Source organism: Microtus oregoni, unplaced genomic scaffold, assembly GCF_018167655.1.
Source record: "Microtus oregoni isolate MIOR12 unplaced genomic scaffold, Mior012 000015F_ref0000493, whole genome shotgun sequence".
NCBI lineage: Eukaryota > Metazoa > Chordata > Mammalia > Rodentia > Cricetidae > Microtus > Microtus oregoni.
The window spans coordinates 9,112,969-9,129,193 of NW_024543074.1; the positions used below are offsets into that span (position 1 = coordinate 9,112,969).

Genomic DNA, 16,225 nt, shown 5'->3' on the forward strand with positions numbered 1-16,225 from the left:
TGCGCCTTCTCTGGGCTTAGCTGACCCCCATGGTGTCCCTCCTAAATGTATACAATCCTGGACCTTGGATGGACCACTGTAAGATGCTCAGAATTCCCTGCTGTGAAATCCTTGAGTGTCTGAATGAAGATGACTCTACTTTCAGGGAGGGAATTTGAGACTGGCTGGCCTCTCTGACTAGCCCTCACAGAGATGGACTCAAAGTCGTTGTTTTTGAAACACTCAGAAAGAAAAAGTAGAGGAGGGAGAATAGGAGCGGGGATGGACAATGAAGTGGCTGACCTGCTTGGGGGAAATGTAGAGATGGAAACAGCAGAATTGCAATCTTGACATTAGTCCCATATGAGTTATTACTCTTGATATCATTATAGCCAAATGGAATGAAAATAGAAGGGGGAGAAAATCTCAGTGTGGACTGCAATTTAAATTTGCCATGTAAGCTAATACTGTATATTTAGAGACTGAGCAGACAGGGTGGTTGGTGGCTCGGAGTATGTGCAGGGGCGGCTGTGCCAGCTAACCAAAGCAGACATTCATTAGAGCAAAATGGAGATTTCTATTTCTTGGCATCTGACATGGGCTCTTTCCTTGGAAAGAAATGTCAATTTGGCCAAAAGTGTGAAACCTACAATAAAAGCATTGGAACTGTGGATTTCATCTAGTCTGCACATTCACACACACACACCCATCTTTCCTACTGTGAAATCCTGTTGAAATTTGGGGTGCTGGTGAAGAGGTAACAGGAGCACTGACCAGAACAGGGGATGCTGAAAAGGGGAGCGAGGGCTAGGAGAGCAGATATTGGACTTCCAAATTTCCTATTTCTTTTGGCTCTTGAGTACTATTTTCTCTTTGCCCAAAAACTGCCCAACACAAGAAGCCAACCACAATTACTGTTTTGCATAGGGTTCCGAACAATGGCAGCTCCCAAACCGTCGGCATCGCCTGCCAGTTCTGCGTGTGCTGGGTGCTCATCCACGGAGCCTGTGGGTAGTGAACACAAAACCCCGGCACCTCAGGCAAGGCAGGGCAGAGGCTGCGTCTGCTTTAAAATCTCCCTCTGTTTGTTTCTTTTGTTCAATAGACTGGAAAGACTATGACGACAGAGAGCCCAGACACAGGGGACAGAGCGAAGTTCTAGAGAGCCTGCTGCAGCAGGTCCGAGCCCTTCATCAGCATTACAGCTGCCGGGGTAAGGATAAAATCTGTACTGGGCCATCGACTGAGGTCTCGGTGGCGCCGGTAATTTTAGCAGTTTCCTAGCTGGGTCATACCTTCTCATTCATCAGGGAAAAAGAGATATTAATATTTGTACATCTGGAATCACTTTACAGCACTATCTTGCTTTAACCCTTCCATGGAGCCTTCCCTCTCCTTTCCTCCCCTTCCTCTCTCCTTCTCTACACACAAAAAGTTTGAAAATCGGCACAAGGAAAAAAAAAAAAAAAACAGCTTCCACTACTGTTGTCTTCTCTCTGAGTTGGCTTCACAATACTCTTCTGTGGGTCCTCTGAGACAAGCTTCCTCAGTATTTTACCCCCAAAGCATCATGGAGGGAGCTCCAACAAGGACATCCACAACAAGCCTTCACCTCTATAGATAGCCTAGCTTACAGTGCGTTTTCACATCCACCATGCCAACTTCATCCTCACTTTGGCCATTGCAAGGGAGGCTAAGTTGATTTGCCCGAGGTCATAATGCCAAGCTACAGCCTTGGATTTGTGGTGTCGTGTCCAGTCTTCCTGCCGTGCCTCATTTTTTGTCTTCCTGCACTTTAATCCCACCTTGAACTTTTTTGTCTTCCTCCATTCCACTGTTTGGGCAGCCGTAGGGCTCACCTCCTCTCGATTTTAGCCCCACTTCACCCAGTCTCCGAGATGCTTTTAAAAGCGTCTCTGTTTCTTGGGCTGCTCAGATGGGCCAGGGTCAGGTTTCTGATCTGTGTAATGATTCGTGGAAGAGGCACTTAGTTTTATTTGGAGAATTAAAGCCTCCATAAAGTTTTCATTTTCCATGCTCCCATCAGATCTCCAACTACTCTGGGCTCGCTAGATTTGGGGCCCTGCTGAGCCAGCTGAGTAAAAAACCCAGGGCTCAAACTAAGATGCTGTTCTTGCTGTTTAGACGAGGCATAAATCAAACTTAGCATTAGCAAAAAGTTTCCCAATTACTGTATAGCCCTGACAACAGGGCCCTTCAGAAACGTTGGCTCTCGCAGGAGAGGAGGACAAGTGTTTGCAAGAAAATGGTGTTTTTCTAATGAGAGGCTCGTTAGGAGATGTAAATATGTACAAGAGCAGCTGGAGAAAGAAAGCTAAGTGGGATTTTCATTCCTGGATCTCTAGGAAGGCTTGACACACACACACACACACACACACACACACACACACACACACACACACACACACACCAAAAGGAGACCTGTACCGTTCTACACTGACCAAAGTCCATTCAGTTCTGGGTTCCTGGGACTTCTTTCATCAAGTGCCGTGTTACCTGGGGGTCCTCTCTTTTCTGCCTCTCTATCACATCCCTGCCCACTGGCTCCTGTATGAAAGCAAAGGTGGTCCAGCGATTGGACAGAGGCTCTCTTGCAATCCGTAGCCACTTTGTGTTTCGTATTCTGGAGGATGGAAATTGAAACTGCCCGAGACCAGGAGGGTTGTCTTTTGATTTGTATGTTACTAAGGATTCAGATTCTCTCCCTATTACTATATGATTACTATCTCACAGCCAAGAAGTGATTTTCTGAATAACTCAGTTATTTCTATAGTTTCCATCTAACTCTTTTTTTAAAAAAATATTCATTTATTTATTTATTGTGTATACAATATTCTTTCTACATGTATGCCTGCAGGCCAGAAGAGGGCATCAGACCCCATTACAGATGGTTGTGAGCCACCATGTGGTTGCCGGGAATTGAACTCAGGACCTTTGGAAGAGCAGGCAATGCTCTTAACCGCTGAGCCATCTCTCCAGCTCCCTCCATCTAACTCTTGACATGCATGCACGTACCCCTTCCTGAACCATAGCTGTACACATAATATTAGGAATGAGGAAACTAAAGAATAAGGTAGGCCTTCCCCTAAAGGGACATTTTTTAAATTTGTTAAAGTGTATCCTTGGCACTGAAATAATACAATGTGAGAGATGCAGCCACCCTTAAGAGCTCAGGTTAGGGAAGATGAGAAGACACCAAATTCTTCAGCCCTCTCGTGGAAATGTAAAATAGACACCAGAAATTTAAAGGCTGCAGCAAAGAACTCAGCAAACACGGGTAAAGAAGCATCCTCTAGATTCTTCAGCCGTATGAAACCTTTGCCATAGAATTAGGATTCCATGGCATTAACTTTGGGAAAGGCTGACCTATGGCCCGTCAAGATAAAATAAATCAGTTCACTGAAAAGAGAACCCTTCTAAGACACATGGGCATTACTGTTTCAAAGGACATGCAATGGCTGCGTAAAGACTGCTTACAGAGAACTCTGAAGCTGTTGTTTTGAATATTCACTACACTGAGATACTGTGGTTTATTGGAGACATAAACCTTTATAAACTTTACAATTAGAAAAAAAAATAATCACCCAAGTCCTAGTTCTACCATTTAGAACATTGGGAAGAGCATTTAACCCAGCCCTGATCACATTGCCAGAAAATCAGGCTGTGTAACTTGCAGTGCTGTTAGGAGGTGGAAATGAGGCGACAGATTCGACCCAGCCAGCCCAGGGGAAGCCGCTGTGCTGAGCTGGGATCCTCACCAAGACAGAGTAGATTCCAGTGCAGCAGCAATGGGAAGCATCTCTACTCCTCCCCCAACCCTATCCAACCAGAGCCTTCCAAGCCCTCCCCTTATTTAAGTTTACATCCTTAATTGTGTGACTTTATTTTCTTGCATTTATTTCTTCCACCATCACGCCTTTGCCTCTCTTCTCTTTAACTAGAATTCTTGCTAGTTAGAGGCTGAAATCTTCTAAACTAGCCCTTTTGATGTCCTTCTTCACCCTTGCTTTTGTTTGTTTTTGATGTAAGGTCTCGGCATAAAGTCCTTGGAATTCCCTATACAGACTAGGCTGGCCTTAAACTAGCAGTGATCCTCCCTCCTCTACGTTCAGTGCTGGGATATCAGCTGGGTGCCACCACACCTAGCCCAATTCCTTTCCTCATCTTTAGTATTCCCCTCGAGTTTTTATCCTCACATTCTTTTGCTCATTTCTCGAAAAAAAAAAAAAAAAAACAATCATTTTCATTTTCTAAGCCTTCTGCTGGATTTTCAGGTTCCTGATGACATTTTTTAATTCCCAAGGTTCTACTATTAAAACTCCTAGTATAAGTTCAGCATTGTCTTGTCTCTCCGAATGTTAATGACAAGCTCTATTCTGTTCATTTTGCATTTGCTCAACACAGCCTCCCTTCAGACTTTCTCTTTTACCCCCAACTGACCTTTGTGCTTTCTGGTGGGTATGTCCTTTAACTGCCTAAAAGGCCTTCAGGGTTTGCTCAGATTCGAAAGAAGAGAGATCAGTAGGCCCTGGGGAGCTCTGAGGGCATGGAGCTTGATTCACAGGCTTCAGTGTCAGGTGAACGGGTGTCACGTGATCATTGGGAACTCACCAGTGTCTTCATGGGGTGTATTCTCTGGTGAAACTCTCCCAAAAACTTTCTTCCAAGCTCCTGCCTTGAAAGAACTCTCCGTATGTGTGTTCTGAAAACATAATGGGTAGATAGCCTATGTGAAAACTTTCACTTAGTTACCAGTTTTAGTATCTAGTACCATCCCTGTTGCCATCCCATTTTCTGTTGTCCTGGAATCTCCTTGTCTCCTACTCCAGGGGCTTTGGTTTTATAGTTCATTGACTTTTTTTCTTGTTTGTTTTACTTTGTAAAGGACAAGATTCTAACTTTCATCTAAGGTGGGAAAGGGGTCTTTGTCTACCTATGCAGTAGAGGAGGAAATCAAGAAGTCTGAATTTTGAACAGATTTCAGAAATTTCCAATTTTAGCTATATATGTGTTGGAAGGAGGCTGCTTGTTTGTTCCTGGCTGTCTGGCTAGCTTAGACTGGAAATAATCACACAGAAACTGTATTAATTAAATCACTGCTTGGCCCATTTGCTCTTGCTGCTGCTGCTGCTGCTGCTGCTGCTGCTGCTTCTTCTTCTTCTTCTTCTTCTTCTTCTTCTTCTTCTTCTTCTTCTTCTCCTTTTTGGATTTTTGAGACAGGGTTTCTCTGTAGCTTTTGGTTCCTGTCCTAGAACTAGCTCTTCTAGACCAGGTTGGCCTTGAACTGCCTGCCTCTGCCTCCCGAGTGCTGGGATTAAAGGCGTGTGCCACCACCACCCGGCTTGCTCTAGCTTCTTATTGGCTAATTCTTACATATTAATTTAACCCATTTCTATTAATCTGTTTATCACCATGAGGTCATGGCCTACCAGCAAAGTTTTAGCATGTCTATCTCCGGTGGCTCCATGGTGGCTCTCTGACTCCGCCCTTCTTTCTCCCAGCATTCATTCCAGTCCTCCCCACCTAGCTCTGTTCCTCCCCACCCTGCTCTGCTATAGACTCAAAGAAGTTCTTTATTCATTAACCAATCCAAGCAACACATAGACAGAAGGACTTCCCACACCACATATGTGTCCCCTCCCCCTGCTGGAAGCCATGGAGCCTACGAAGTGGACCAGGCTACTTCTCAGTGGTTCACTGGGGCATTTATCCCTCATCTTTCTTACTTTCTTACTGCTGTCTTCTGTCCCATTGATTTGCCCTTATAGAATCCATTTCCTTCACTGCTTATTCTAATTTTGGTAAGGTTTAGACAGAGTGGCAAGTGATGACTATGCTGACTCCCAGCCTTGAACAGCAGCACTGTTCTCTAGCATCCAAACTCATGTTCAAATCAGAAACAGAAATCATTTTACCTTTCTTTTCCAGGAACAATTATTACTAGTGTCATGTCTGAAGCTGATATAAATACACATGTATTTATACAATTATTCCTATAGGATCATAGGCAGAGCCATACTGGGTGGGCCTCTACCATGGCCCATCCTCCCAGTGTAAAGAGAGGTTTCTGTCCCACTTTGTCCGGCAGCCATTCAGTCCCAAAGAAACACACAGAGGCTATATTAATTATAGCATTGTTTAGTCGATGGCTCAGGTGTATTCCTAGATAGCTCTTACATGTTAAATTAACCCATTTCTATTAATCTATGTATAACCATGAGGGTGTGGCTTAATGGTAATGTTCTGGCATCTTTCTCCTTTGGCTGCTACCAAAGTCTCTTTGACTCCACCTACTCTCTCTATATATATCTCTGTTTGTATTTCCCTACTGGCTTTACTCTGCTAAGCCATTGGCCAAAACAGCTTTATTCATCAACCAATAAAAACAACACAAATAAAGAAGGGCATCCCATATCATCTCCCCTTTTCTGTCTAATTAAAAAGGAAGGTTTTAGCTTTAACTTAATAAAATTACATATATAAAACAGTTATCAAGCAAGAATTATAGTTGTGATATTTTTATTTGAGACAAAAAGGGGAAATGTAGTGGCATTTCATTTGTATTTTAATAAATGAGGCTTGCCTAAAGATCAGAAAAGCAAAGCAGGCTGGCTCTTACCTTGACCTCAGTCCAGAAATGGTGATCCTGCCTCCAGGAATCTCAAAATGAGACTGAGAGATGTCTGCTCCTGTCTTATAATCCTCACTAGTTCTGGGATTAAGGGCATGTAACACTACCACCTAGTTTCTATGGCAAGATAGACATGCTACTGAGATTAAACTTGTGTGTCATTGTTGCCTGGTCTGCAAAGCTGACCGGTGTGGTTGTTTGACTTTTCTGATCTTCAAGCGAGCCTTACTTATTAAGATATAAATGAAATGTCACTGCACCCCAGGCTTCTCTGTCTAACAGCAGTGCTGGGCCTTCTGTTCTCTTCCTGGAAACAAGCCCACCAAAACTCAGAAATGACACTAATAACCTCAGCTCCCCTTCACTACATACAACAGAATAAGGGACAGAGGTGAGCATCTTACCTAACTTCATGGAGCATTGCTTACAAACACTGTTTGCAGACATCTGGGGATTCTACTACAGCTATCAGGGAAAACTCTAGTTTATAAATGGGCAAGAAGATGTAGACAACATGCTCACACTCACATCTACAGAAGACACATACAGCCACTTTCCAAAAATGATTTATTTAGTCTCTTTGGGTACCGGGCTTTGCTATTTTAGACAATCCATCTGTTTCTCAGTTCCAGTCAATCCCTTTATCTATGCAATAAAGGTAATACTGAGACCTATCTTTACATACATACATTTTTTTTGTTTTTTTTCTTGTTTTTTAAATGAAATAGGCTTACATTACTTTCCTCCCCCTTTACTCCCTCTAGCTCCTCTCTGCTATCCTTCCTTGAATTCTTCCCATGCCCCTCCTCAAATTAAAAACATCTTCAATTAGTTACATATACACATGTATGTGTATATATATATGCATATGTATGTGCATATATAACTACAACCTGCCAAATCCATTTTGTTTTGGTGTGTATAAAATTCTAAGACTGACCACTCAGCACTGGACTATCAATAAGGGGTCTCCTCCCTGGGAGAGGCGAATTATACTTCTCCTAGAAATCACTAGTTTCCTGGAGATCTTTCTCTAGGGATGGGGCCTCGAGAAATTTCCCTCTTTCCATGTTAACATGTTCATTGATGTTGTCGTTGTTCCTGTTTTGTTTATGCAGTCATTTCTAAAATAGACTTCCTGGTATTGTGGCTCTTACAATCTTTCCATCCCCTCTTCTGTGATATTCCCTAAGCAGAGACTATGTTGTGGATTTATCTGTTGAGGATGGCCTCTCTACTACCTACAGATACTCTCATAAGTAAACACATATACTAGAGAAGACTGTCTTAGGATGTTAATTGTGGTTATATGAAGTGGTGGGTTGAGTTGGGTAAATTTGTTCTTTTGGTTTTCTTTTTATAGTCTCCAGATCTTTTGCAGTGTGATCATATTAGCTCTAAAAGGCAAAGATTTAATTGGATATATAAACTAACAAGGGGAACTTTGAAAGCTGTGAGAAATGGTGTCGATTAAAAAGCCAGGCGGTAAAGGGGGAAGAGGAAAAGGAACTGGTTGCCTTTCTTTTCATCTTACACGACAGGAAAGCGCTTACCCTGAGAGTATAAACTGAAGACCTGAAGTGGTTTCCCTGGGATAGCAATACTGCTCACCTCAACATTTGTGAAGAGCTGTTCATTAACTGAGTCACTTACTCGGGTATTAATTACCCTTACACGACTTTGACAAAAGGCCAGGCAGAAACCACTTAGAGGAGGAAGGCATGATCTTCGCCCGTTGGTGGCGAAGGCACTCATACATCATGGAAGCGGGGGTGCATAACAACAATTGTCAGTCACTCTTTGGGGCGGGGAAAAGTAAGAGAGAAAATAGACAATACACTCCCAAGGGCCTGGCCCCAGTAGCCTGCCTCCGACCAGTCAGGCCTCACCTCCCAAGCCTCCAAACCACCATTCCCCATAAACAGGCTCCACTAACTGGAGACCAAACATTCCAAACATGGGCCTATTAGGGGCGCTTCCATTTCAGGCCATAGCCAACTGATATCTCAATAAATACAAGTTTCTTGAAGAAACAACAAGCTGGAGATTGGTAAGTGACACACAGGGACACGGGAAGGCCAGGAGGTAGAGAGGAAGGCAAAGCAGAAATGTTGACCTGTCAGATGGACTTTGCACTGCAGCTTCTTTCTACATTCCAGAAAGTTCAAAACTGCAAACCACGGGCCGCAAGCAGTCGGTGTCGAGGAGTCTGAAGCACCTCTTCCATTCCTCAAACAAATTTGTGAAGACCTTGAAACGGTGGGTCCTAAACACTTCTTCTAGGAAGTTCTAGCATCTGAGGAATGAACTAGATGGGTTCTGAGTGGAAACCAAGTATAAATTCTGTATTTTTATTAAAAGAATGAATTCTCCTGAGAATTTGGGCAAGATACCAATCTTGAATTCTAGCCAGTAAATTTATGAGACAGAGCAAAAATATGTTCTTAGGTATATTTTCAATTCAGCTTGCAACATGTCTAAAATGAACTAATTATATATATACATATTTAATCATATATACATATATGTATATGTATATATGCATATGTAATTATGTATAATCTCATAAGACTTCTTTGGTAAAGCAAGCAGTTGAAGACTTGTTCTTTTCTCTCTTTTTCTTTGTAGAGGACTCTACATAGCCGTTATATTTTATTATAAAGACAATATGTTAGTCACCAATGAAGATCAAATACCAATTGTTGAGATAGATGACTCTCACGCCAGTTCTATTACACAAGACTTTCTGTGGTTCACGAAGGTACACTGAGTTCTTGTTTCATTTTTTCCCTATTTCGCACCAGGGTTACTGCACATAAATCTCTGAAACTTTAGTTGAGGGGGTCTCTCGCGATCAAAGTTTTGGGGTGGGAGTAAATTATCTCAAGATCCTTTATGGCCCCAGCGTGCCCTGTGTCATTTTTTCCCCCAAGTCTGAAGTAGTATCTCCACTCCATTTTCAAAGCAAAGACGCGTGTATCCTGTCAGATTGTGTCTCCGCTCTTCAGAGTTATGGGTTCATTTGGCAGAGACTAAAATGTAGATCTGACTGTTTCATTAGCATTCAGATCTTTTTCCAATTGGACAGAGATCAAAAAGTGGTTTCATCTGTATCTGAAAATGGACTGGAGTACAAATATCGGGGGGCGGGGGGGGTCAGGTTTCCTTCTCTTGCCTTGCTTTGATACCACGACCTAAATCATTCACTGGCTTGGATGGTGATATGACCTCGTGACTTCTTTTGCAGCTGTCTTGTATGTGGGAAGACATAAGGTGGCTAAGACAAAGCATGCCCATCTCCATGTCCTCATCCACAGTACTGCAAACAAGGCAGAAGATGCTTGCTGCGACCGCCCAGCTGCAGGTGAGGGACCAGACTTGAGCTCAGACCCCTTAAGGAAAGTGTCTTCAAATTTGAACTGAGTCACTAATCTTACCTGAAAAAAAGAGAAGGATGGACTTCCTCCTCTTTCAGATCTCTGGCCACAAGAAGGCTTCTTGGACACTTTGACAATGTGCCTGCTCATGTTGGTCTTTGATATGGAATCCTAAAGAGGGAGTGGGGAGATTGGAGTTCTCCATTTGATACTAATCGGCCAGCTCAGTTCTTCAAGGGCTCACATCTATCATCTGTAGAATAAGGGGAGCTTGAGCAGATGAAGGGAACAGAGAGTAATGGGGGTCAGAGCAGCTCCCTGGAGTGCTGCTTCTGAAAAGCCGAGGCTTGCATATGAAGCTGGGGTTCTTAAGAGAACCTCGAGCCTGTGCCAGCGATGTGTATCTCCTTACGAAGCTGTCTATCATAATCTCTAGAAATTTGCATAATGGGAAACTGCACTATATTTGGACAGCAGACCCATATCAACCATGGTATAAAAAAGGTTCGTAAAACGCCTCCAGCTGCATCTCCACCTACAATTCCAAGAATGTTACGTGAATACTAATTGGTCTTCATAATAAAAACCCAGAGTCAGATATTAGGGGGAGCAGCCAGCCACTAGTTCTCATCTCTAGGAAACCCTCAGACTGAATAGGGTATCCTGTCTCTACAAGTTCTCAGACTGAATGCCTTGAGCTCCTGACTCCTCCTGCCTTATATTCCTATCTCTGCCCGGCCATAACCCTTCCTGTGTCCACCTCCCTAGTGTTAGGATTAAAGGCATGTGACTCCCAAGTACTGGGATTAATGGTGTGAACCACCACCACCTGGTTCTGTTTCTCTTTGAGACTGGATCAATCTCAGGAAGCCCAGGGTGGCCTTGAACTCACAGAGACTCCTCTACCTCTGCCTCCTGAGGGCTGGGATTAAAGGTGTGTGCCACCACTGTCTGACCTCTATGACTAACACACTCTGATCCTCAGGCAAACCTTATTTGCCATTGCACAAGCAAAATATCACATAAAATGCATAACAATGACAGGTTGCTAGGAAAGGTTAAGTTTGCCCCTCTGTATTATACTCCACGGCATAGACCATCACCTGTCTTGTATCCTCAGTGGCTTCACATTTTAGTAGTGTTCTTCATTACAACTCACTCTTAATTGAGAATCTCCGCCTACAACTCCAAGAGGAGGTTTTGGAGCTGGGCCATGAGGCTGGAGCTAAATTCAGAGCACATCCTTCCATCACCAACCCACCCACTTGATTGGGCTATGCCATCTTCTTCCAGACTGTTTTTTCTTTAAGAGAAAGAAGTTCCCAAGAGGCTCGGCCCCTTTCCCTGCTCACCATCCAGCTGGGAAATGCCTGACCACAGACTGACCCACCTTGGAATTTCAAGCTAAACCCTTGGTTGTGTTTAGTTGGAATCTTCCTTGAGCACTTGCGTGTCCTTGGCAACCTGAGGACAGGCTGTTGCTAGCCATACAGTCAGATGCTGAGGGATACCTCAACAGCCAGTGTGGACCTGCCCAACCCCCACCACAACCCTCTTGGACTGCCTCACTTCCCACTCCAAACTTCTCATCCCACCATCCTTTGAGACTGTGTTTCCCTCCTTATCCAGCTGAGATTCCATGATTCATCACAATCGCTCCTTGAAAATATTCTAGATTTTTCTCTTAGAAAAAAAAAAACTAAGCCTAGCTCAATCCAACCTGTCTATGCTGAAGTAGTTTCACCTGGATTTATGGAAGGAAGCAACGCGGATACCTGAAAAGGCCTGGCAGTTTTTCTCCTCCACACACAGGTACCATTCTCACCCAGGATGCCGTCTAACAACCCTGCTGCATTTCTGTGGGAACTGCTCTCTCACACTATAAAGCAAGTATTTAAAAACCTTCTTCACTCGCCCACACCCTTCCCATTGCCCACACTCTCCATCCTGACGACAATGACGGTGACAGGGTCACTAATTTTCCAAGAGATGGAAATGGTTTTCCACCACCGAATTTCCAAGACTGGCCCAGACACTCACCTTCTCTTTTATGCCCCTGTTCCAACAGTTTAGACAGCCTCACCCTCCCAACTAAAGGCTTGCCCCTCTATGCATGCTCTGAACCTCATCTCTTCTACCTTCATTGATAACACACATCTCAGGCTGGAGAGGTGCCGCAGTGATTAAGAACACGTACTGCTTTTAATGCAGAGGACCTGAGTTTGTTCCCTAAGTCCACATCAGGTGGCTCACAACCACCTGTAACTCAAATTGCAGGCGGATCCATCACCTCTGCCTTCCATGGGCATTACATCCATGTATACAAACCCTCACAGGGACACATATGCATAATTCAAGGTAATAAAGAATAAAACCTTTAAAAAAACTCATCTTCAAGCTAACCCCATGCCTAAAGTTCCCTCACATAACCTTTCAGTGACCAAATAATCATTTTTCATTCCTCACACTAACTTTCTTGGAAGAATTACTTATATCCCCTTTTGCCACCAACCCTCTCATTATCCCATCACCTCTATACCATGCCTTTATACCAGCTCTATTCCATGCCTTTATACCAGCTCTATACCATGCCTATATACCAGCTCTATACCACGCCTATATACCAGCTCTATACCACGCCTATATACCAGCTCTATACCATGCCTATATACCAGCTCTATACCATGCCTATATACCAGCTCTATACCATGCCTATATACCAGCTCTATACTACACCTATATACCAGCTCTATACTACACCTATATACCAGCTCTATACCACGCCTCTCCAGTATTGGCAGAGGAACGAAGGGAAAGAGAGGATTTTTGTTTTTCATTCTAAATAAATATCCGCTTTTACACCTACTTTTGTAGTCTTTAAGAGAACCCCCAAATACTGTAGCATGCCTTGATGAAACTTTTCTCCATCCCGCCCATATCTTCAGTGTCACTAAATCCAATGAACACTCGTGAGCCCTCTTCGCTACCGACACCTAGCAGGATTTGCTGCAGCTGGTCCTGTTCTGCTTCTTGAAACTTACACAATCTTTGGCTGCCAAACTGCCGTCCTCTCCTGGTCTTCGCACAGCTTCCGATCTGTCTTTCTCAGTCTCCTCTGCTAACTTACATGCCACGTTCGGCTTAGCATCCTCTCTTCTTTCACTTCTTTGCCTTACTAATTCCTACACAGCCATTAGGTCTCAGCTTGGTGTCTGTACTTCCTCGAGGAGTCTCTCTCTGGACTCAGAGTTAGGTCAGTCTCTCCCACACGACCTTCACTTTTCATTCAGAGCAATGTTTGGCACTGCGTCACTTCCTTGTCTTTCTTCTCCCCTCTGGGCTTCCTTAACGTTTCATGCCATCTCAAACTAAATAAAGTCACTAAGAATGGTGCCTCCTGGCTACAGCTGACTGCAGCTCACTTAGGTCTTCTGTCTGTGCTAAACATCTCACAGGTCTCCTCCCACTTTACCACATAGGATCATTAGGGCCCAAGTTGCCTAACATAGCATGACAGGTATTACCACCATCTATTCCTCCTTTTGGGTCCAAAGGAACCCCTCCCCCAAAGCTAACTATCCAAATCATTTTTTTATCAAGGAAGAATACCAGGAAGGTTTTAGTGCTTTCTTATTCAACTTGTTAGAAAACCTATCCAGCTGGGTCTGGTAGCATGTACCTTTAATCAGAGCACTCCTGGAGGCAGAGGTAGGCCTGTGAGTTCAAGGCCAGCCTGGTCTACATAGCAAGTTCTAGGCCACCAAGGGCTATAAGAGGGGGGGAGGAAAGGAGGGAGAGAGGAGGAGGGAGGGAGAAGGAAACAAAGGGAGGAAGGAAGAAAGAAAGGAAAGAAAACATTTTTGAATCTGAGAGAAAGCCATCATAAGTTGACTTTACTCATAACTTTATTAAAATGGCCACTTCAGTATTATCAATTGTAAATTATGTGCTGTGTACTAAGGAATATGTTTGGTAATTCAGCTATTACTGAGCTCTTCCTGTGCACTATGAAAAGACCTAGAGACACAGAAAGAAAAGAGCCATGTCTCACAACAGGTATTTCAGTTGCACGGAGTACAGTCAGATGCATCCTAAGAATTTTGTGCACAAGACGAGAACAGAAAAGAAAGGATGGTGAATTCTACCTATGATTCTACTAGGTAGCTTTTCTGTCAGTCTGACCCACCCAAAATAAACACTCTACAGAGGGAAAGAACATTGTTTTGCCTCACAGTTTCAAAGGCCTCCGCCCAGTTTGACTAGTCCTGCTACTTGGTCTGACAATATCATGACAACATTTACATGTGCAGAGGGAGCTGCTACCTCATAGTGACCAAAAAGCACAAAAACCATGAAGAGCTGGGGATACACTATACCCTCCGAATGAATATTCTCAATTTACGTCCCCGCCCTGCCTCATTTCCTAGTTTTCATTACCTCCAAAAATGCCATCAAATTATGAATCTCTCAATGGAAGAGTACACTGATCAGATCCTCATGGTCTAGTCACCTCTCAATGAGCCTGTTGGGGGACTATCGAATATTCAGATCATAACAGAGTTAGAAATGTCTTCCCGGAGGATCTGGAACTGGGCTGGGTCTAGAAAATATAGGTGGAGACCAGGAGGGGATTTGAATTACAACAGATTTTTAAAATTCCATATTCAACAGGGAAGCAAGCTTGAGTGTCTGTAAAACGTGTTTTCATGCATTGCTTGATTTAATCCCCTGGATACTCTATGAGGTAAGCCTTAGCCCAAGTGGTGCCTCAACTGTAAGGGCCTTTCATTTAAGATGGTGAAGCTAGGGACCAGAGAAAGGAAACAGTCTAATAGTTAATGAATGGTAGCCAGTCCTGAGACTCAACACCTGTATGCAAGAGTCTTAATAGCTGTGGTGTGCTAGAACCAGCTCGTTACTGGCTCGGGAAACCAACTGTTAAATCTTCAACTTTGGAAGCGTATTGTCATATCCTAGGTGGCTTGGAATGGACTACATTATAAAGACTGTCACTCACTACAAACCAGCCACCCCAGTCCTTGCCCTCCTGTTTGTTTTGGTATGGCAGTTCACAGGCACAACTGCTCATATAATAAAGTGTTTATACAAAACCACAGCGCTACAGAGATGTAGACTAAAAATCTTACCAAAGAAGCGTTTATGATTTACGAGTAATTTGTTAGAAGAGAAAATTTTGAGTGATTAGGTCACTTAAAAATTAATCTTACCAAATGAATCTTGTCCATAATTACTTATAAAGTTCCTTACTCGTTCCATGTCTGGTTTTGGTAAGGAGAAAAAAAAAGGCTTAAGACACAGTCACCAATCAATGAGCAAACACTTCAGAGTTTGCGATTTGAATACTAACCAGCTGGCTTGTTTATTTTTAGGTCAACCTTGTCATTTTTACAAATTCCAGTTCTATACCAGCTCTCACACAAACACGTCATCACATAGTCATTCATGTGAGTTCACGCACACACATGCACACGCATACACATGCACACACATACGCGAACTCTGCAATGGTTTGTATGGGATTTGATTCTAATCATCTAACACTCTTGGCTCTAGAGATCTTCACCCCCTTTCCTATTTATACAATTCCTCTTTCTTTTAATGAGTCCTGCCTCCGCGCCTTCATATTTAAGGCCTCATCCATCTGAGTTTTCTAAAAGTATTGTCTGCCTCTGTTGACAGCGTGTCTAAGCAATTTCAACAAACCTTTCAGTAAACAGAGCTCCCTGAGATGCAGATAAGTCAAGCCAGGCCGACCTCCTGATTAAAGAACCTTGCAAGGAGTGCACAGTCATCAGGAGACCTCGTACAATGTGCTACATTGTCAATTCACTTCTTCATTTTAAACAACCCCGCCTCATACTAGCTTACTGTAGATCTCTTGAAAACTCCACAAGCAGCATACTTGAAAGGTCAGACATTTTTCTTTAAAACATCTGGGATTCTCTTCAAGTGCTGGTCACTGAGGTTTACGTGCTGGTGTGTCTATGTGGGCAAAAGATATTTACAGATATTGAATTTGCTTAAAAAAATATAACGTCTGTGCCTCTTGCTATAACCTCTGCAGGCTCACAGTGGAGACTTTTCTTTGAGCTTTTTGTTAAGCGCATTGCTGCAAGGCCACCTACGTTAGGTCTCAGTCTGCAAAGCGCGAAGAGCCCCTCAGAATTCCGGCAGTTTTCAGTGTCTTGTGTTGTGG

The 16,225-nt window shown here is 43.4% G+C and overlaps 1 protein-coding gene across 1 annotated transcript in view; it reads left to right on the top strand.

The window, feature by feature from the left end:
* The window catches only part of Ankfn1 (ankyrin repeat and fibronectin type III domain containing 1), a 148,688-nt gene that overhangs the window by 86,136 nt on the left and 46,327 nt on the right, over positions 1-16,225 (top strand). Inside the window, exons 8-11 of the mRNA XM_041665598.1 lie at positions 1,085-1,192; positions 8,791-8,890; positions 9,260-9,392; positions 9,879-9,995. Coding sequence (XP_041521532.1) covers positions 1,085-1,192; positions 8,791-8,890; positions 9,260-9,392; positions 9,879-9,995 — 458 coding nt within the window. The remainder of the gene's footprint in view (positions 1-1,084; positions 1,193-8,790; positions 8,891-9,259; positions 9,393-9,878; positions 9,996-16,225) is intronic.